Here is a 22,603-nt window from a genome sequence, read left to right as displayed (position 1 = left end):
TTAGGTCTAACATATGGTCTATTCTGGAGAATGTTCCAAGTGCACTTGGGAAGAAAGTGTATTCTGCTGGTGTTGGCTGATACGTCCTATACATATCTATTAGGTCTAGTTAGTGTGAAGTGTTGTTCAAGTCCATTTCCTTACTGATCTTCTGTCTTAGATGTTCTATCCATTAAGAGTGGGGTATTGAAGTCTCTAACTATTCTATTACTGTTTATTGCCACTATTTCTCCTTTAAATTTTGTCAATGGTTTTTTCATATATTTGGGGGGGTCTATTGTTTGGTACATATATGCACCAACATGGGGCTCTGTCCCAGAATTATAGTTTTGATGAATTGACACTTCTATCAGTATATAATACCCTTCCTTGTAATTGGTACTAATTTTGACATAGCATCTATTTTGTCTGTCACCCCAGCTCTCTTCTGGCTACTATTTGCATGGAATATCTTTTTTCATCTTTTCTCTTTAGACCTATTTGTTTCTTCAAGTCTGAAGTTAGTCTCTTGTAAGCAGCATATAGTTGGATCATGTTTTTTATCCATTCCATAAGTCTCTGTCTTTTAACTGGTGAGTCTAAACCATTCACTTTTATTTATTTTTTTTAAAGATGTTATTTATTTATTTGAGAGAGAGCAGATGAAGAGCAGAGGGAGAGGGACAAGCAGACTATATGCTGAGCACAGAGCCAGACTTGGGGCTTGATCTCAGGACCCCAAGATCATGACCTGAGCCAAAATCAAGAGTAGGACGCTCAACCAACTAAGCCACCCAGACACTCCTAAACCATTTACTTTTAAAGTACTACTGATAATGAAGTATGTACTTCCGCTATTTTGCTATTTGTTTTCTATAAATCTTAACATCTTTTTGTTCCTCAATTCCTCCAATGCTGCCTTCTTTTGTGTTTAACTTTTCCTAGTATACCATTTTTATTCACTTTGGATTTTTTGTATCTTTTTTAGTTATTTGCCCCTATAATGTGTATTTAAGTATGCCTTGTAGTGTCCCATAGGTCCTTTAGGTCTATTCATCTCTCTTCATTCTTTTTCCTTTCTGCTCCTCAGACGAGGCAATTTCACTCACTCTACCTTCAAGTTTGCTGATTCTTTCATCTGCCTGCTTATCTCTGATCTTAAAGTGTTCTAGTGAATTTTTCATTTTAACTATTTTGCTTTTCAACTTCAGAATTTCTACTTGGCTTCTTTTTATAATTTCTATTCCTTTACTCCTATCTTCTATCTGCTCATAAGTCATTCTTCTGATTTCCTTTACTTTCCCCCCCTCCATGGTTTCTTTCCACTCTTTTAGCATATTTAACATAGTTCATTTAAAGTATTTGTCCAGGAAGTCCAAAATTCCAATGTCTGAGTTTCTTCAGGTACAGTTTTAATTAAGGTTTTTTTGTGTGTTTTGTGTTCTTTTTTTTGTTTTGTTTTGTTTTTGTTTTTGTTTTTGTTTTGGTAAATGCACCATATTTTACTTTGTAAGCTTTGAAATTTTTTGTTGAGAACTAGACATTTTGAATACTGCAGTGTGGTAACTCTGGAAATTAGGTTCTTCCCTGACCTTTCCCCAAGAATTGCTATTGTTACTTGTTGAGGACTGCAGTTGTATATTTGTTTAGTTACTTTTCCAAATTAATTTTCCAGAGATTATATTTCTTCTCATGTGTGGTCATCAAAGTCTCCTATTCCATTATCTCTGCAGTAAGCCAGGTGACCTGACAGAGATTTCCTTGAATGCCAGTCTCTTTCTTCATCCAGTACTTTCCTGGATGCTGCAGGTGTTCTACTAGACTCCAGAGCTCTGAAATGGTTGGTTCTGACAGGTTTTACCAGCTCAATGGTTATTTAAGTGGAAGGACCTATTCCTGGAGCTTCCTACTCTGCCAACTTCTGTGAAGTCCAAGTCATTTTGCTTTAACTACTATCTTGAATACAATTCTAAAATATATTAGTCCCCTTTATTGATTCTGTTAATAAACTGTACAATGGATAAAATTTACCTTTCTTTCACTTTTAACTGTATTACAATAGTTTTATAATGTTCTTTTATGGAACAGGATAAATATTGGAAGTTGATTTTCTTTTAGTGGATTTACATAGCCTCAAAGGTATAATATGGAAGTTGCCCCTTTGTTTTACGTAAGTCTTAAGACAAATATTATTCATACTTTTCAAGTCATCTCTTCCCTCCAAATTTGTTAAAACCACAGGCAGAAGGGAAAGGTACCTGTTTGTCAAAAAGAGTCAGAAGTAGAACAATAGCTTCCCAACATCATGTGAACCTATGTTTCAGCAAAAGTGACCAATTAGGATACATGAAAATTGGTCATCTAAAGAAGAGATGTATTTCTACTCTCTTTATGTAAGCAGATACTGATACTAATTGGACTAAACTTGTTTCTATGCTCCCCAAAACAATTACTTTGTAAAACCATGTGGTTCTTATGAAAAAAGAAAAGAAAGCAACAAAAAAGAAGCAATGCCCAAGGTCCCCAGGTTTTAAAATTTAATTATGATACCTTGTAGGGCTACCTTGGATTTCCTCTTACTTACTTTGATGCCTTATTTTCTAGGTCATAATTTGAATTTGAATTTAGACAGCATTCCTAAAGGCTTTCTGAACTGAAAATTAGACTTTAAAAAGTCCTAAAACCTCCATCAAAACAATGGAGTGAATTCAAAATGGCAACTAACATCTTGTGACTCAGCAATAGAGCATAATCTTTTAGGCAGTGCTTAAATTGAAAAAAAAGAACTCTGATGTGTAACTTTTATTTTATTTCATTTTCCTCCTGTCTCTTTTCTCTTCTATCCTTTTGGATTATCAGTCTTATTTGATGGGCTATTTTCAAAGAGAGCTCAGAGAATATCATCTTATGCCAATAAACAGTTTCATCATTATAAAAAGGAACACAACAAGAAATTATTCTTTCTTGCCCCCAGTGTATCCATACGTGGAAGAAAAAATAAGATCTCTTTATCCTGCTGTTGTGAGGTGCTGATACATACATATGAAAATTAAGTTTAAAAAGTTAATAAATAGAATGATCTTAGCAAAGATTGTTCCTGGCCAATTCGACTGTGTCCGTAAGTTTTGACAGAATTCTTCATTCATCCTTCTGGGGAATTACAATCTAGTTTGAACACATATGACTGGAGAAATAACCTATAAAAATAGAGCAAAGTAGCCTGTAAAATCCTATTACGGGTTCCAAGGTCCTAGTGTCAGTGAGTTGTAGGACTGAGACTAAAACATAGATCTCTTGACTCCAAGTCAAGGTTTCTTAGAGTAAAGCCAAGCCTGCAGTAAATATATGTGAGTCAAAGGGATAGTCAGACAGAGGCCCTTTAGAAAAGGAAAAGAAAAAAGATGGTGTTGATGTCTATAAAAAAAGAAGAAAGATGTTAGGATAGAGTTCTCAGGCCTTAGAATAAAAGAAAATAAATCTCTTTCAGGTAAATAGGTAAACATGCTGAGAAAGAATGTTAAGGGTCACGTAGTTAGCGGGGCGGGGCAGGGGGGCGTCCACAGGCTTCATCTGTGCAGGCAGCCTTAGAGTTAGGGTTTGATATAATATAGAACCCAGAGTTGGAGGCAGACCAATGTAGATCCAAATCCAACCTCTTCTCATTAGCTGTGGGCAAGCTAATTCACTCCAAAAAGCATCTAGTTTCTCATTCTTTAAAATGGTGATAATTAACAAAAAGAAAAACAAAACTCCTCATAGAGTTTTGAGCAATAGCACCCGGCAGAATGTGTGGTATGGTATAGCTACCAAATAAATGTTAATTACCGCTGTTGTTCCATAGATTTGACTTATTTGTGGTCAAGAGCATGGGACTTTGGAATCAGACAATAGAATGGAATGGAATTGTCAACAGAATGCTTATGGTAGCAAGTAACAGAAAATTCAATTTCTAAACAATAAGGAAGCTTATTAGCTCACTCTGTGTGAGTCCAAGGACATGCTTCAAGATTATTTGATAAAACATTTCAATAATGTTGTCCACTCTTCCATTCAGAGTGTGGCTTCATCGTATACTGGTTTCTTGGATGTTTATAGGATGACTACAATAGCATTCATATCTCGTAGGTGAGAGAGATTGCTTCTCCAAATCATCAAAATTCCTCCTGTACAGTGTGAGGGGTCCAAACTAGATCACTTCTCCTCATACAATAACTGTGATCCAAAAAAAGCCAGACTCTAATTGGTTTAGGCCTTGATTCCTAAATCAATCAGCAGCAAAGAGGATAGGATTTTCATGATTCTCAGGCCCCACTTTAGGAGCTGGGGTCAAATCTGGGTTTAGGGAGTCAGACCCAGTGTCCACTGCTGAAAGCTTGGGTTCCAACACTTACTTGCTGTGTCCTTGGGCAAGTTATACAACTTTACTGAACTTACTGAATTCCCTTATCTGTAAAATGGGTATGAAGCAGAATTGAGATAAACAAAGGTGAAAACAAAAGGTTCCGCAGAGCACTTGATATGTAGTTAGTACCCAGTAAATTATTAATGTCATTTTATTATCCACCTAAATATGTTCATATTACATAATAGTTCTAAAATAGTCTGCCTTTCTGGGTAAAGTGTGAATTTTTTTGAGCGTATAAGCAATATTACTCTCATATGTTACCTCTAAGTTTTACATATAATAACTGCTCAACATATCTCTTTAACAAATGAGTGAATAAGTGAATATCTGTTGAATGAATGAATAAAAGCCTGAAAACAATAGAAGGTAGATTTAAAAGAAAGACAACCAAATGGTGCCTGGCTCAATGACAGCTCAGCTAGGATATGGGAACAAAATAGGTCAGACTGAAAAAAACTATATTTGAGAGAAAAAAAATGCCAGATCTAGAGAGGTCTTTTCCCCTGAACACCATAGTGGTTGCAGGAAGTAAGTGAACTGAATACATTTCGAGTTTAGGGTAATTGGCCCAAAAATGCTGTGATGTCCTCAGATACTTTGTTTTATAATTTGATAAATAATAAATATCTGAATAAAACAATCAATACTCACTATCAATACTTACTGTAATCTAGAGGAGGTAGAAGAAAGTATAACAATAATAGGTACTAAGTACAGGATATGTTTCAAGCATTATTCTAAGTATCTCTCTTGCATAAACTCATTTACTCCTCAAAACAAACCTGTGAGGTAAGTAGTATTGTTTTCATCCCCATTCTCATTTACAGATTGGAAATTCAAGCCCAGAGAGACTGAGAAACTTGCCAAAATCCCATAGATAGTAAGTAGGAAAGTGAGATGTTTACCCCAAGGGTCTGACTCAAGAGTCCGTGCGTGTGTTTAGTCATTACACTATATTGTGGAATAAATAGAAGGGTGCCTAGAAAAACCAGGCTACATCTCCAAACTATTATGTACTCAAGAGTTAAATGCATCACTGTCCATGGGGAGCACTATGGTCTCCCATGTCACTGAGAGCCGAAAGGTATAGCCAACAGTTCATGACATATGTGTCCCCTCTGGTCCTCCACATGGCACTTTCAGAATCTCCAATGCATAACGCAATGGCTGGGCAGAGTGCCAACTAAACAAATAATTGTGAAGTGAATGATTGTGAGGATGAGTGGATTTGGCTCTATGCCAGTATATATATGATGTGCCCACCTTAAGACCAACCTCTTCATGCTTCTGCTTCCCCATTTGGTAAATTGTCTTTAAAAACTTGCTGCACTTTTCAAGATGAGACAGTCTGCTTTACAACAACACTTGGAATAATATGAAAGAGATATTTAAAGATAATTCATGCCTCCAAGGACACACTGGGAACTGGAATGAATACAAGGTGTGTGTCCCTTTCCAGAGACTCTTTCAGAATTGTTGCTGAGCTACAGAGAAAATGCACAATAAGCTGTCTGAATGAAAGGAAATGCTAGTCCAGGGGCTCTCCAAGGGAATTAAGGAACGAGGCACTATCAAACTACCCTTTTCTCAAGAGGAATCTACAAACAGTAAAACAAAGACAGTCATCTGTAGACATTTTCTGGTTATGGTTTAGCATAGATCTGCCTTTGATCAGACTTTAACTTGAAGTTCCTGCATTTCCCTTAGGCTGCTTATATGGGGAATATTCAAAAGAGTCAGAATTCCTACTCTTTCTAAAGAGCTGTAGTCCCCCAAGAGTTAAGCTCCAAGAACAATGTATAACCCACAATTCAGATTTCAGCTGTACAAGTAAAGTAAAATATTAAAACACCAGAAAGATGAGTGTTGAGCTTGTTGCACTAGAAATCACTCTGCCTGTTTTAACTATGTAGTCTCATCCCTTGCCCAGAAAGATCTTTATAAATAAAAATAAAGTCAACACTATTTCCTTATCTCTCTATACCAATCTCTGTCAGCTATGAGGAATAGTCCAGAAGGCATTTTCATGTTTAATAGGTATCAGTGGCAGGCAAAATATTTATAAATTAGACTTTTAAAAGGAGCTCTAAAAAAAAAAAATCACTGTGCTTGCATGCCCTTACAAGAAATGTCTTTAGCTTGCAGCCTCTGAAGGAACAAAATCCAAACTGCTTGAGCAAGTTTCCTGGCTGGAGGAAAAACTAGAGACTCTGGACCATAAGGAAGACAGTGGGGAACCATACGAAAAAATGGTTCTTGCAAAAGACCAGGTACATTGTAGAAGAAAAAATAATCTTTCTCTTAAAAAGCTACCTAAACTTATATGAACTGACCATTCTGCAGTCCTTTCCGGCTGGGTTGGAAGTTCGTATTTAAGTTCAAGATGGCAAATAATAATATTTGTATTTGCTAAATATAATTGTATTCACTGATGAATATTCACATACAAAATCAATTTTGTTAGTGATATTTTAAAAGTTTGTTTGATATGGATCCTTTTGAACCACATTAGCTGAATATTCTACTTATTTTGTAAGTGGTATTAACTACACAATTATTTTCTTGTTTTTAAGGTTGAATTTTATCAAGGAATACTTTCTATGTCGTGAAATAAGTGGATCAGAAAATTTGTCATGTGCTTTTATCAATTATAAGAAGCTAATAATCTTGGAATCTCTGAGCATTTATATAAATTTTTTTCTTGTTCAACTCAAATGGGTTTGTATCTGCCTTTGGTATATATAAATATGTTTTCTGTGAATATATATATATATTTTTTTTCTGTGAATACATATATATATATATATATATATATATGTTTTCTATGAATATATCCAGATGTCCCAAAGGCAGGTAACAACCCATTTGATCCTATATATATAGGTATATATGATAGAACGTAGGTTAGCATTACCTTCAGTACATCAAGCAAACATTAGTTTCCCACTCATTTCCTAAATCTTAACATATTTGTGCTCTTTGTTGCTGGGCTCTTCAATAGACTGGATAAAAGTTAGGGATAGGAGCAAGGATTTCTCAATGATGATTTCCAAAGCATCTAGCTGAGATTGTGCTGCCATTCACAGGATTTGAGAACTGGTATCTATTTATATCTGGAATCCTTTGAATATGTAAAAGGAAGAGTTACACTCTTTGTTTCTAAACTTTTTCCCTTTTCAGTGCATTGAGAAATTACAAGCTGAAGTGAAAGCTTCCCAAGAGCAACTTACAGCCCATGTAAGTGTTTTTCTCCTTTTCAATCCCTTAATTTATATCATGGTTCTCCTGGGAATGAACAGTCATTTTTCAGAAGTTGTAACTATTGTCTTTCTGCTGTACACCAAATCACGAGGCTAAGAATCAGTATTTTTACTGCCTCTACAAAGTTGCTTTCCATAAGTAGAATTCTGATTTATGCTGATGGTAAAAATTATAAAACTGATGTGTTATCTATAACCACATGGTCTAATCAGGGACCATCAGGATAAGCGAACAAGAAACAAAGGGTAGAAAGACAAGGAAACCAGGCAGGTTTAGTGAGTGAACGGAAGTGGAAATGATTGGCACACCGAATACAGGCCTAGGACAGTGCTGCTTAAACTTCAGTGTTTCGAGAATTACTTGGAAAACTTTTAAAAACAAATTGCCTGGAGATTCTTATTTCTGCATGCCTAGGGTGTGACCTGAGAATTTGTACTTCTAGATGATGCTATATTCAGGTGATGATGATGCTGCCAACTTTGGACCACATTTCAAGTAGCACTGGATTATGTATATTCATTCTTCCCTAGTCTTGTGATTCTTGGGCAAGTGACCATAAAAGATAGAGAACTGTTCATTTTCCTTGCAAATACTCCCCTGAGAGACCCTATGAAATTTTCGGGTGTATTTCACTGACACTTTAGCCTATCTTCACTCAGAGAACAATTAACGAGCATCTCCTGCCACAAGATCCTTGTTTGTTCACACACATAAACCAGTTGTCACCCTGCCTCTGTCCCTTCCCAAGGATCTGAACAATCCTGCTACCTTACAAGTTTCCTGCAAGACTTACTCATCTTCCTTTCAATGATTTCCTCTACCATACCTTGGGGACTGGGGATGACTTCTTGATTAAGAACATTAGCTGGTCATGTTAAATGGCCAATCTGAATAACAACAAAGATCATCTGAGACCTAAGGGGCTGCAGTCCAGAAGTCCTACAAATATGACTGCAAAATAACAAATTCTGGTCACCATCCCTTTGATATTTGAAATAAGCTAATTTGGATAAATCACGGTAATTGACTTTGTGCCCCCCTCCCCATAGAGAAAAGCTAATCTGCTGTGGAATCTCTTCAGAATCTCTTTTGGCCTTCAGGATCTCTTTTGGCCTTGTATGCTCAATTGAGTAAGAGTGAAAATGATTAAGGCCTGCAATTGTGACATGGGGACATATTCAAAGAGCAGTATATCTCATTAGCTCAGTTTTCTGTTGCAGATGCCTCCCTCCAGTCCCACCCCAGTCCGCCCCTGAGGGTGCCAGATAATGACTATTGTCAGAGGATGTCTCCTCATGCCAGATTGATACCTACAGCCATTCACCCAGGGTGGGTTTAGCTCAGAAATCTTTTAAGGAGAGCAGATTGTTCACTAAGGTTCTGATATTAGCTTCCAGCATCTCTTCATGCAAAGCAGATTAAAAAAAACAAAAACAAAAAACAAAAAACAAACCATAGTCACAGATGCCTTCCGGAAATTCCTGTGGTGTCTTCTTCCATTGCCTAGCTTCTGTGGATTCTATTCCTGTACCATGCTGTTCCTGGCCCAGGCTTGTCTTAACTGGGATTGCTTTCTTGTATTAGGGTATTGATATCCACCACAGAGATTTCTGCCATGTAACTGCTCAAAGTTCAGGTTTTAATATAGCAGTGTGATCACGAAAGCTTTGTTTCAACTCATCAAGAAGATTTAAATGAAAATATTAATAACAGTGTTTATCGAGAATAGATTCTGTGTCTACTATGTGGTACATGCTTCATATATTTTCTATTTTAAATCTCAATACAACCCAACAATGTGGGCATTATTTTTCAGGTAGGAAAACAATATCAGAGATTAGATCACTTGTCACACATGTCAATTCTACCCATGCTTTTGCTACCACAATTTGCTTGCTGCCTCTCCAAATTATATTCTCTACATGCCATTTCAGGTATCAAACAGTGTTTATAGAGGTTCTTCCTGCAAACTTTCTTCTCGCTCTATTCACTCTGAGTGATTCATCAGTACATAATGCTGCAACTCTCACTTCCATGCAAATAAACAACACCCTCCACCCCCATCAAATTCTTTCTATCTTAATCATCCCCTAATTACAGGTCCTTAGGGCTGTAATGATAATTTCTTAAAACATGGCTCCTTGAAAATAACTTTCCCAATGATGTTAATAGGTATTACGGAAAAAAAATGGGAGGGGCATTGGAAATGAAGTTAGATGGGTTTAGTTACTGCAGGATTTATCAGTGTATAACCAATCTCCAAGAAAGGATCATAGTATGTTGTTTTCCAAGGGTGTTTGACCATGAGTGCACAAAGGTTTGGAGACTGCTAGCATGTTGCATCAAATTAAAGCATTATGCTTGCTAAATATGACTTGAATATCTTGCTGACACCCTAGGCTCAGCATATACAAAGTCAAATTTATCATTTTCTAATCTTCTCTCTTAAGTATGCCCCTCTTTCTGGACCCCCACCATAGTGAATAATATCACACTGTTGTTATTTATTCTACATCCAAAGTACCAAGCAGTATTAAAATCCTACCCCTCTCTGCCTCCATCCCACATTTAGTTAGTTGTCAGGCTGTGAGTATGTCTCTGAAAGTTATCTCACTTCTGTGTCTTCTATTCCATCATACTGCCATATCCCTCTTTCTGATCATATTTCATCTTATTGCTACTGGCCCCCAAATATTAACACATTCAAGTTCAGAAGCTCCCACTGTCCCCCCACAACCCAAATCACAGTGTAGCCCTCTTGCTCTCACACCATCAAGTCCTGTTTGCAGAGAAGAAAAAGGGTAAAACTCATGCGTGAAGAAGCAGGGTGGAGGCAGAAAACCAAACAGAGACAAAGAGTAACACTCAAAGGGAGAATGAAACCTACTGGAGTGGCAGAAAAGAGAACAGGGATTGAAGGACCAAGGTGGTCCGAACGGAACTCTGTAGATGGGGTGAAGGTCCTTCCAGGATAGGACACCAGAAGGCTCCTGGGAATTCTGGGGATGCTTTTATTTATTTATTTATTTATTTATTTATTTATTTTAAAGATTTTATTTATTTATTTGATAGAGAATGAGAGACAGAGAGCATGAGAGGGAGGAGGGTCAGAGGGAGAAGCAGACTCCCTGCCGAGCAGGGAGCCCGATGCGGGACTCGATCCCGGGACTCCAGGATCATGACCTGAGCAGAAGGCAGTTGCTTAACCAACTGAGCCACCCAGGTGCCCTGGGGATGCTTAATATTAAGAAATAACAGAGTATTAATAGGAATTGTCAGGAAGTATATACTTGAATCCCTCTAAATGTTTGGGAGTCACAGGTAAAGTTTGGAATTCCTGTTTGGGCCATGCCTTCTAAATGAAACACTACTGTAGGATGTGACTCTGTAGTAGTCTTCTGGCTTCCCTGCCTCTGCCGTGAAAGAGGTTTCCAAAGGACCATTCTTACCTCCTCGGCTCCCTCCTCTCTCCCTACTCCCTCCCTGCCTCCCACTGAATAAGCTAATAAAATGGCATTGCTGTCTTTCTTTATACATCCCATGCCAGTTGATTCCCTGTGAGTTTGCTCTCTGTGTTCTCTTGGTCAGGACTATCCTTCCCTCTCCTCTTTATCCAAATAATTCTTACTCTTCTTGTAAGACTTATGCCAGGAATCAACCTCTTCCTTAGCCCCCAGATTACTTTCTCAGGGCTCCCATAACCTCCTGTACATACATCTATTTTAGCTCAAAATACTACTTTTTATTGACACTCTCTGTTCATATATCTGTCCCCTACTAGACTCAAAGGTCATTGAGGGCAACATCAAGAATGTGTCCCCGTATCTATTACTCCAAGAACAGGGCTAGGTACATTACAGCTACTCAATATATTTGCTAAACTGAAATGAATTTTACTCTGATCATGTCATTTCCCCTGTTCCAAAGCCTAGAGTAAGACAACGGTTGCCCGTTACTCCAGAATAAAGCCCAACCTCCTGACCGTGGCATTCAACACACTGAAAATGAGGCTCTGACCCCTTTTCCTGACTCCTCCGTATCACACAGCTGTGACTCCCAAGAACGCCATGCATTCCTGCCCTAAGGGTTATGCTCATGGTTTCTTTCAACCTGGAATATCAGTCCCCACCAACAATTCTGATGAAGAATGCCAGGTTTTCCCATTCTTCATCAAAATTGTTCCTTCCAGGAAGTATCTCCTGACCATCCAACCAGAAGTAATCTCTTTCTTTGGTACTTTCACAGCACATCTCTTACACCTGTCTTTTGTCACTTGTCACACTATGACCCACAGGAGAATTATGTGATGTGAACCAGCTCTTCCCCAGGACTGTGAGCTCATGGAGAACAGGGAGCAAGTCTGTTTATCTTTATGCCTCTCACAGGCTCTAGCTCAATACCTTGTTCAATTTCATTGAAATGAATTATTAAAATGGCTAAATTAAAAATAAAGTTATTCTGGTATTTATAGGAGCCTACTTTAAATTTTATTTCTTAAGAATGGCAGTTACATAAGGTGTTACCATAATCTGAATATGATACTTTTAAGGTATAACATGGAAAGGACAAAAGGTAATGATCTCATAGAATGGAAATAGAAGGAAAAAGTAGCAGCAAAAGAAAATACAGTTCTGGAAAACCCCTATTTCAAAAGAAGAAAGAACATCCAAAGGAAATTATGATCTTAACATGAAAATTAACAACCTTGCAGCTTCCTTTTATTCAGAGTTCACTTGTCTGAAACCCAATAGTTGAATTATATTTTTGTATAATTAAACTGATAGCTATAAAATGGAGAGAAGACAGAAGCCTAAAAATTTCAGACTGAGTTGTCACTACTATTATTTGGAAGCTTAAAATCTCATCTCATTAACTTTAGGTAGTCACACCTTACACTTTTCAAAGATTACAAAGGGTCGTAAATGCATACTGGATACCCACTCCAGCCACCCACATGGCTAACTTGCCCAAGGCTTTTTTATCAATCCTTCTCACATGATTACTTATCTACTTAGAGATCTACACAGGATTAAACAAATATTTGAAGCAAATGTTTATAATCGCTCAAAGGTGATTGTTCATGTCAGGGCAATTTGAGTCAGGACTAGGTACCTTAAGGAAAAGTATCCTTTTTAAAATTAATGCCTTCCAAATTGTTGAATCCATTGTTTCACTATTTTTAATATTTGAGGGTATAAGTACTTAGCCCTGTCTGCCTACTCTGTTGTTGATGATCTGATTACTTGCAGTAACCCACAGGTTTGCCTCCCTGCCTCACTTCCATCTCAATGGCCAGCCCATCTCTTGATCTAGCTACCTCTAAGACTTGACCATGGCCAAAAGTTCTATAATTTTCCATGGGATTATTTCAAAAAGAGAAATCTGGGTAACTGGGAGGTAGATACTCAAGTGCTATGTTATTCTCTACACTGTCTTGTATGCTTGAAATATTTCTAATAAAGGAAAAAAGTTAAGAATATCCAGAAGAAGGAACCATTCTAGTGAATTGTATAGCATGCTTCAAGCTGTAGGACAGATGAGTATGCCTTTAAATCAGAAGTTCCTGACCTAGAGTTCCTGAGGACATACTTAAACCTGGAAGCAATAGTCTTGAAGCTGGAATCAGGAAAACAGGGCATGGGAGGGCCCACCCTGGGTACCCAAGACAAAATTTTCCTGAAGAGTTGATTTCACTTCTTCCTTTCCTCCTCTAAAGAAGCGATCAGCTGCCTTCTAAAAATCTACAGGAGCCCTCAGTTTAGATCAAGTGCAAACTCCTCTCCCCTAGAATTCCAGGCCCTCTGTTAATTGGTCTTTTCCTACTATGATAGGAGACATGGACTGTTTTTGTTGTTATTGTTGTTTCTTGGCTACATAAGCATCCATTAACATCTTTGGCAATAGTTACCTGATATCCTTTTCAGTTACGTCTCTTCCATCATGCACAGTCTCAGAGGGTCTATAATTCAAAGTACCCTATCACATAGCTGAGGAGTGGGCATGTTCTCTAAGCCAATTAGATTCTGAATATTAATTCAGGTGAAGCAAGAGAGGAAGAATACTTGGAAGTGATATCTCCTGCCAGTGATGTCCAGGCAGCATGATGAAGGGGTTTGTGCTCCTAGGTCCAGAACTGCTCTAGTTCCTGTCTGTTTCTGAATTTGATACCTGTGCATTTTAGGAACCATTCAACAATCCTCATTAGTTTGAAGAAAATTCCCTTTTTCTTTATACTAGTCAGAATCAGGCTAAGTTTTTAGAGGTGAGAAGTTGCAATTCTTACGTTGTCCAAGTAGTTCTAGAAGAGTGGCCCCTGGACTAGAAGCATCAGAGTCACTGGGACTTGTTTGAAATGCAAATCTTGAGGCCTTATCTCATACTTCCCAAATCTGAAACACTGGGAGTGAGATCCAGCAATATGTGTTTCTAAAATCCTCCAGGTGATTGTGATGATGGCTAATGTCTGAGAAGAGCTGCACTGTCCAATAAAACCCCTACCACTTTCAACCTGGACCCTTTGTTTTACCAGAATTACGGTCCCTGACCAGCATCTCCCTGTTGGGGGCCAGCTTCCCTGTCCTCATGGTCCTGCCTCTGGGCAACATCTCCAGGCCTGATTCTTAGTACAGCAAGCTGGGATGGCGGCATAGTGGACATGTTTATTCAACTGATGAGCCAAATGGGAACAATCTCCCTCCTCTTCCCATCCAAATCCCATACTTCTACGTACTCTAAAAGTATCACTTCATTCCTGAAGCTTGTCATGACTAATTCTAAGATAAGGTGACAGTAATGAATAATACCTTAGAGTCATATAATGATTTACAGTTTCCTAAATGCTCCCACCCACATTATGTCATTTATTTTTCACAACAATCCTGTGAGGCAGGTATTACTACTCCTCTATCAGATGAAGAAAGTGAGAGTCTGAGACAGTAAGAAGCCTACTCACAGCAAACAGCTAGTAGGTTGCAAAGCAAAGACTTACTCCAAGATCCCTGTTGCATAAGTTTGATTTCACTTTTTAAAATTTCACGTTTAATTCAGAATTTTTGCTGAATATATATGCCAACACACATAAGCCAGTGTGTTAATAAATTAATTTTTATAATCTTTTAGCTGTATTATATTCTATTGACGTCATGGCTGTTAATTATCCTGAGAGACTTTGGTGGTAGGATCTCAAGGAGCCCTATCTGAAGCCAATGAGGAATGGGGAAATTCTTGCCCTATGGGTTATTCTTTCAGAGCCAGACTTGTTAATCAAAATGGAAAATTCCACAATGATTATTAATGAACACAGCATGGGTGTGTGGGTGATAAATCTCAGAAATTATATTATAGTCAACCCTCTCTGCAGCCCACCTTTGGTTAGTTTGTCTGGACTGGATGACTATGTGGTCCCTCATTTGAATCCCATATGTGGTTATTCCATGGTTCATCTCTTACATGCTTGGCTGGAGAAGTTAAAAATCAGAGAAGAATAGCAGAGGCTTTCAAATCCCATTGACGAGTGTTACTACCAAACTTCTCTGCAGGTTTGGAAGGGGAGAGGGTCTGAGTTTTTACTTCACACCAGCAGGATGCTCATAACTTAGAATCAGTGCTCTCTGAACTATGAGCCATCAAGCAGACCTAGCCCAGTAAGATGTGGCTAAACAGCTAATTTCTAGCATGCTGATGAGGCGATACTCAAAATAAAACTTTGGAACTCCATCAGGATCTTATTAAACTTATCTTTTTTTTTTTTTTCTTTTGCCTAGAAATCCAAGGCACAATAAATTACTATGAGAACCACTAATCTTAGCTGCTGGATCTCCTAGTGAGGGTAGGTGGAGGTACAGAGACCTAAGGCATAAGTCTGGTCACATCTTGCAAGCCTAGATTCTGGCTGACGTCCAGGAGGCTAATTTTCCCCTCAACCAGATCTGAGTGCTATTTCTTCATGTTCTGTAGATGATGACTAAGTTTAAGCTGAATAAGCACCCAAAGACAATTCCTGCCACCCCAGCTTTTTAGAACCATCACATGTGCTGGATTTTTGTCTAGCCACTGAATTGGACACAGAGTATAATCCTTTCACTTTTTTTGGTAAATACCTATTAGCTACCTATGCATTTCTTCAAACTCTTATTTTTGTGCCTTACTTGATAAGCATGTACTTCTCACAGCAACATTTTATCAAAGGAATACACAAATTTTAGAGGCCCAAACATTCCAGTATAGGTCATTGTTATAATCTCCATCTACTTGTCAAAAGATCAGATGGCAATAATGCAGGATTATACAAAGCATTTTCTCCCTTTTGATTCTGGGCTGCACTCATCTAGTCATTAATGCTCACACAGAACTCACTCTATACTATTGCTAAGAGAATCTAGTACACATTGTATTTTCGTTATTTTTTTTTCTTAAGAATTCAAATCACTTTAAGATGAGTGAGAATGATACCTTTCCATTACAAAGGAAGATAAGGTATTGATATAGTTCATGAGGGCACTTTAAAAGGCCCCACTATCTGATTCTTGCCAGAGAGAGGGTAGTAACAGAAAGCTAGTTACTGGGCTTGAAGGACCTGACAAAGGTTCCTAAAGTTCTGTTCCTCTTATCTGTGAAGAGAAGCTAATAACATTACTTAACCTCACAGGGTCTTTTAGAAGTGAAGTAGGGTGATACGTATGAAATAGTAGAGTGCCCAACACATACAAAGGTTCAAAAAATTTATTAACAGTTATTCCAAAATGAACTGTTTTGGTAAAACTGTTCCACCATTTTTATGGGACTGTGGTTAATAACCTTAGAGAATAAAGTACCTCATTTTAGCTGCCAGTTTATTTTATAGGGGGTACTAGGAAGACAAAATTACTTTCTGAGGAGAATCTTGCTGTGTCCTGTCAGCGCTTCCTCAGATCATTTCTTTCCCTGGTGAATGTCTTTTTAAGCCTTTGGTAGAACTATCTCCTTGTAATTTTTCTGTTTCTCTGCATTATAAGTTTCCTAAGAGTAGAGCCTGCATCTAATTCCTGGTGTCTGCCCCACAGTCAGTTCTCAATAAGTAGGTGTCGAATGACTCAGTCAGTCAGTCAGACGGTGGGTGAGTGGATGAATGGAGGCTGAATTCAAAAAGTATCATTTCAGGCCCCACAATTTCCAAGAGAGGGTATCAGTTCTAGCCCCACCCTAGTTGGTCAATTCTACCAGAGAAATCTGGGCTTCACTCACTTTGGGGTCTATCCAGGAATGTCACTCAATATTTAGCTTTAAAAAGCTTGGATGAGAGAAAGCATATGACAGAGGAGTGCCTGAAATAAAGTCCATGTTTTCTTTTAGAGAGACACCCTCAAATCCTTCCTCAATTAAGTGAGGTCAGCAGAGAGCCAATTCCTAGACTGCATCAAGTTGCCCTAGAATTGCTTTCATTGAATGTGGGAGGAGTGGCTTGGCACGATGCTAACAACTTAGTTTGGGAAGACTTTATAAGAAAGCTCTCCTAAAGGCACCTGGGTGGCTCAGTCTGTTAGGCATTTGGCTTTGGTTCCGGTCATGATCTTGGAGTCCTGAGATCAGGCCTGCATTGGGCTCTACCCTCAGGGGGGAGTCTGCTTGTCTCTCTCCCTCCGCCCCTCCCCCTGCTTGTGTTTTCTCAAATAACTAAAATCTTTACAAAAAGAAAAGAAAGAAAGAAAGAAAGAAGAAAGAAAGAAAGAAAGAAAGAAAGAAAGAAAGAAAGAAAGAAAGAAAGAAAGAAAGAAAGAAAGAAAGAAAACTGTCCTCTAAAGCTCATTATTGTTTGCTGTCAGATTATTACTGAGGAAATTTATTATTGTATCAGAGTATGCCTTCTGCCCCACAAATATTGATACCTCCACTAAGCACGGGGCTTGCTTTTTCTCCATGGATCCTGTCTCTATAAATGGCTATTCTGACTACCAGAAAGTCGAGAGTCAAGTTCTTTGTGCCTCACCTCTAACGAGTGTTTAGGTAGGATGTCAGGACATGAACTGTGTGAACCAAACTTCACACTTGCCCCATCTTACTTGCCTGCCTTTAAATTCCTTTTACCATATATTTCAAGTTTATTTTAGTGGCCTATAACTTAATATACTTACCTTTTCAAGCTGTACTAATTTTTTTCTGAAATGCATAATTACCAAATGAAATCAGTGAATCATAAGGGAAGTAATCAGACTGATTCCAGAGTTGGTTCCATGGTTCCATGTAAGTCTCTTACTTAAATATCTCAGTGGTTGTTCATCAACCGTAAGAGAGTAAATAGCTATCATGTCAGGTGAGGACCTTGACCAGATCCCTACTACTTTTCCTTTGACAGTTTCATCTCCTGACCTTGTCCCCTGCCTTCTACTGACAACTGACACTCAACAATGGCACCGACTTGAGGATCTAGGATTCACTAAAGATTCCCCTAGGTTCTGGCCTCCATCCCTTCTCAAGGTGGACACCTTCCCTCTGCTTCACCTACCACTTGCCTTTCAAAACCTGGAGCACATCTCCATCTCCCTCAACTGACAAGCCTCTCTTTACTCCTCAGGCAGAAACTGTCCCTTCCTCTAGTGCATATTCTATGGATCTTTCCTTTAGGCTTGATTCTACTCCATTAGTTGAGTTCCCCAGTTCTGAGACTTGGCTTTAGTCTCATATAGTTCTTGATGCAAAGTAAGTGTTCAGTAAATGCCTTGTTGAATGAATGACCAAGTAAATACAAGAATCTATCTATCTGTATATGATATTTGCTATTTAATGTGAATGTTAAAAAACAAATTAAGTATGCCCCTCTAGTTGATAGCAGATCATCTAGAAAAGATACCAAGAAATCACTTATTAATAATTTTACCCTAGTTTCAAAAGGAAAGAAACAAAAGCAAGAAAAATATTGTATCTCAAATGGATATGGCCTGGTATATTATGAATATTAAACTTTATGATCTCCTGATATAATTTTATACTGTTATTAAACATTAACTACAATGTTTAATTTAACCATACTTATTTATTTATACTCTATTTAACTCTGCAAAGAATTTGAGCTTACAAGAAATGTATGTATGAAATAGATGAATTTTTTAAGTACAGAAGTAACTATAAATGAGAATATATATTAAAATATAATAACAATAAAAGGAGAAAAATGGAATACACATGTTTAAATCATCACTTCCCATACAGTATAATTGAAGCAGAAATAGAGCTATGATGCTCTTAACAGCCAAAGGCAAAACAGAGAAAATGATAGATGAGTAGTTCTTACTGTACTGGGGGAGGGATGTTACTAATTATTTTCTAGTGAGTTAATTCTGAAATGAGACTTTATGTTGGATTTTATATAGGGAATATTAAGAGATACAGTCAGAGGGGCGCCTGGGTGGCTCAGTTGGTTAAGCGACTGCCTTCGGCTCGGGTCATGATCCCAGGGCCCTGGGATCGAGCCCCGCGTCGGGCTCCCTGCTCTGCGGGAAGCCTGCTTCTCCCTCTCCCACTCCCCCTGCTTGTGTTTCCTCTCTCGCTGTCTCTCTCTGTCAATTAAATAAATAAATAAAATCTTTAAAAAAAAAAAAAAAGAGATACAGTCAGAGGGCAAAAACTGTGGGTAATATCAGGCCAACAAATGCAGTTATAGATTTTATATGACTATTTCTATAATTGCCATCAAAAGAAGCCAAGGACATAGCATGTAAATAGTTAAAGTAATCTCTCCTCACTGTAATTATAGTCTAGTTGGTATTGCATATTTTTTTAATCCCCAGCTACTTATGATAATCCAACAGGAACATTCAACGGCATTCAAAGCCCAAGTAAGTAATGCATAAGAGGGAAGATGGCCAGAACAAGTCATGTGGGTCTGGAGGGTGCATATCTTACGGAAAAGGGAGAGTAAAGCCCAACTTGGCTAGATTATCAGGTTTTTCAGAAGATGAAAATCCAGATTTTTTTTTTTTAAGATTTTATTTATTTATTTGACAGAGAGAGAGATAGCTAGAGTGGGAACACAAGCAGGGGGAGTGGGAGATGGAGAAGCGGGCTCCGCAGACTCCTGGCTGAGCAGGAAGCCTGATTCAGGGCTTGATCCCAGGACCCTGGTATCATGACCTGAGCCAAAGCCAGACGCTTAATGACTGAGCCACCCAGGCGCTCCGGGACCATACTATAATTCTGTTCAAACCCTTCAAGTGGCTACTCATTTCACCCAGAAAAAAAGGCGAAGTCTTTACAGTAACCACATGATTCCACAAGATGCACTGCACACACGCACACATGCTCCCGTCTACCTCCCTCACTTCACTCCAGCCACACTGGTCTCCTTGCGGTTCTTTGGACAGAGTAGGCTTGCTCTTGCCTTCCAATCTTTGTACTGATTACACTGAATGTCTGAATTGTTCTTCCCCCTGACTGTTGCAGGATTTTTTCTCAATTGGTGCCCGTGGTTCTTGATCACGCCACTTCGAAGAATGAAGAGGTAGACCAGACAGTGGTAGGCAGCAAAGCAAGGTTTATTGAGTATGATAGTACAAAGCTCCCAAGGAGGGAGGGACCCGAAAGGGTTGCCCGAAAATCCAGATTTTTGTGTGAAATTTCATCACTTACAAATGTTGGCAACGAATTAAAATAAAATAGAATGCTTTGTGTAGCAAACAAAAGACATTTATAGGTAACCTAAATATGAACTTTACACTGGATTTTAAACTACCATTTTCTTACATCTTTTCTACAATTTGAGAGATACTCTTTACAGAGGACATGATTGTGTGGTGATTGTAGGTGTGAAAAAGTTAGTTTTTATAGTTGTTGTTCCAGCCGCTCTAATTTCATGAGTTAGAATAATGCTAGCTATTGTAACAAGTAGACCCCAGAATTTCAGTGGCTTAGCACAATAGAAATTTCTCGCCTATTCAAGTATTGTGAGTGCTCTTGTTGGTGCGGAGGTTCTGCTCATTCATTGTTATTCAGGGTCATTTAGTGATAAAGACTAATGAAGCCTCTGACATCTTCAAAGGGTAGATTCCCACTATGATGATTTGGGATCATCCCTTTTCTAGATAGTCAGACTAGAAGAGATCATGGAGGTGTGTGCTTGGAAGCTTATAATGGTCTATAGAGTAGTCCCCATGCACCACCTCATCCCACAGGGGATATGTTTAAAGACCCCCCAGTAGATGCCTGAAACCACAGATAGTACTGAACTCTATATGTACCACATTTTTTTGATACATACATACCTATGATGAAGTTTAATTTAAAAATTAAGTACAGTAAGAGATAAACAACAATAAGATAGAACATGTACAACAATATACTGTAATAAAAGTTATATAAATAGGGTCTCTCTCTCTCTCTCTGAAAATATCTTATTGTACCGTATTTCCTCTTCTTGTGATGATGTGAGCTGATAAAAGCCTCTATGATGAGATGAAGTGAGGTGACTGACATAGGTATTGTGATGTAACATTAGGCTACTCTTGACCTTCTGACAGTGCGTCAGAAGGAAGATCAGCTGCTTTTAGACCATGGTTGGCCTTGGGTGATTAAAACCGTGGAAAGCAAAACCACCGATAAGGGGGGCACTACTTATCTGCAAATGGTGCACCTAACTTCTGCTCATGTTCATTGACTAGAACTTAGTTGTGAGGCCACAGTAATTGCAGGGAATGCTGGGAAGGGTTATTCTGGCTGTACACCCTGGAAGAAGGGGGAAGTATAGATTTTGGTGAGCAGGTATTAGATTCTGCCACACCAGTGTTTAAGTCATTTTTCTTATCCTGGATCTATAAGTATTTACAATTTTACCCCAGAGTAAAGAACATCAGAAATTGGTTTATTATTATTACTACTACTACTATTACTAAACCAGATAAATATCAGACAATCAAAAGGTATGAGAAAGAATGTACAATTTGCCTCCATGTCTAACTTCATGAGATTCAATGTACAAAATATAATATTTTTTTTCTTAAATAAAATCAAATCTGACTCAGGCCCCTACTGTCACTGTTCGCCAGAAATTCGGTCTCAGTTATTGGTAGGAACAATGGTCCTCTCTCCTCCCTGAGGTTTGCACAGGTACCCCAGGCATTTTACTAGCCAAAAGTTGGGTGGCACTATGTTCATTGTGGCTGCCATTTTCCTGTTCTGTGCCCATGCCTTTGGGCCCATACAAAGACCTGTGGCTCTTTTGGTTTAGTGCTAAGTTTTAACAGAAGATTTGTGGGAACTCCTGGTCTATATATAGCAGTCAGGGCCGAGCCTCCCTTGGCACACCCGCCTATTTGCGGTCTTACTGCCCAAAGGATGCAGGTAGAAGTGGAGTATGCTCCCGGCCATCTGAAGAACCCCCAGTACCTCCCCCTCCCTTTGGATGAATCAACTTCCTCCTCTCAGATTTGTTTACTTTCTTTTCCTTCTCAAAGCACCAGATTCCACTCCTTCTCTACTTGAGATATTTTTAGGTTCTTTTATTCATGAGACCAGGCCTCTCAACCAAAGGCTTTCCAAATGCTCAAAACTTCATCAGTGAATGTCAATTTCCCTTCCTTGCATGGGAATCAAGGGTGGTTGGTGTTGGCATAGGGGCAATTCCTCTTTATGAGATTGTTGTTTCCAGGTTGGATTTATTTGAAACTTAAACTGTCTAAAGAGTTATGTGGAAATGTGTGCTTAGATAGTTGAGTAGAAATGTAGCGTATTTTGTAGTTTATTTTGTTGCTCAATGTGAAGAAGTCTGATGATTATTGATTAAACTAAAATCTGAAGTATTAGCTATTAGCATTGAAATTGATTTTGACTATTCATTCATATCTCAGATAGTTTCTAATCCCCAGGGATTGGTTTATCATCACTACTAGGTATACTAGTCAGTAACATCCATAAGAGAAAACGTGAGCTCTCACACCAATCATGAGGTATAATAGAGTCTTTGGCAACATCTGAGAAGAGAGAGAGAGAGAG

At 38.4% G+C, this 22,603-nt stretch overlaps 1 protein-coding gene across 1 annotated transcript in view; it reads left to right on the top strand.

Annotated features, from left to right (window-relative positions):
- CCDC192 (coiled-coil domain containing 192) overlaps positions 1-22,603 on the top strand; it is a 192,924-nt gene that overhangs the window by 45,987 nt on the left and 124,334 nt on the right. The window contains exons 5-6 of the mRNA XM_032425083.1: positions 6,523-6,654; positions 7,565-7,621. Coding sequence (XP_032280974.1) covers positions 6,523-6,654; positions 7,565-7,621 — 189 coding nt within the window. The remainder of the gene's footprint in view (positions 1-6,522; positions 6,655-7,564; positions 7,622-22,603) is intronic.

The sequence above is a fragment of the Phoca vitulina genome, unplaced genomic scaffold (genome assembly GCF_004348235.1).
Source record: "Phoca vitulina isolate PV1807 unplaced genomic scaffold, GSC_HSeal_1.0 scaffold32, whole genome shotgun sequence".
In the NCBI taxonomy this organism is placed as follows: Eukaryota; Metazoa; Chordata; class Mammalia; order Carnivora; family Phocidae; genus Phoca; species Phoca vitulina.
This window is presented reverse-complemented; position numbering and strand designations above follow the sequence as displayed.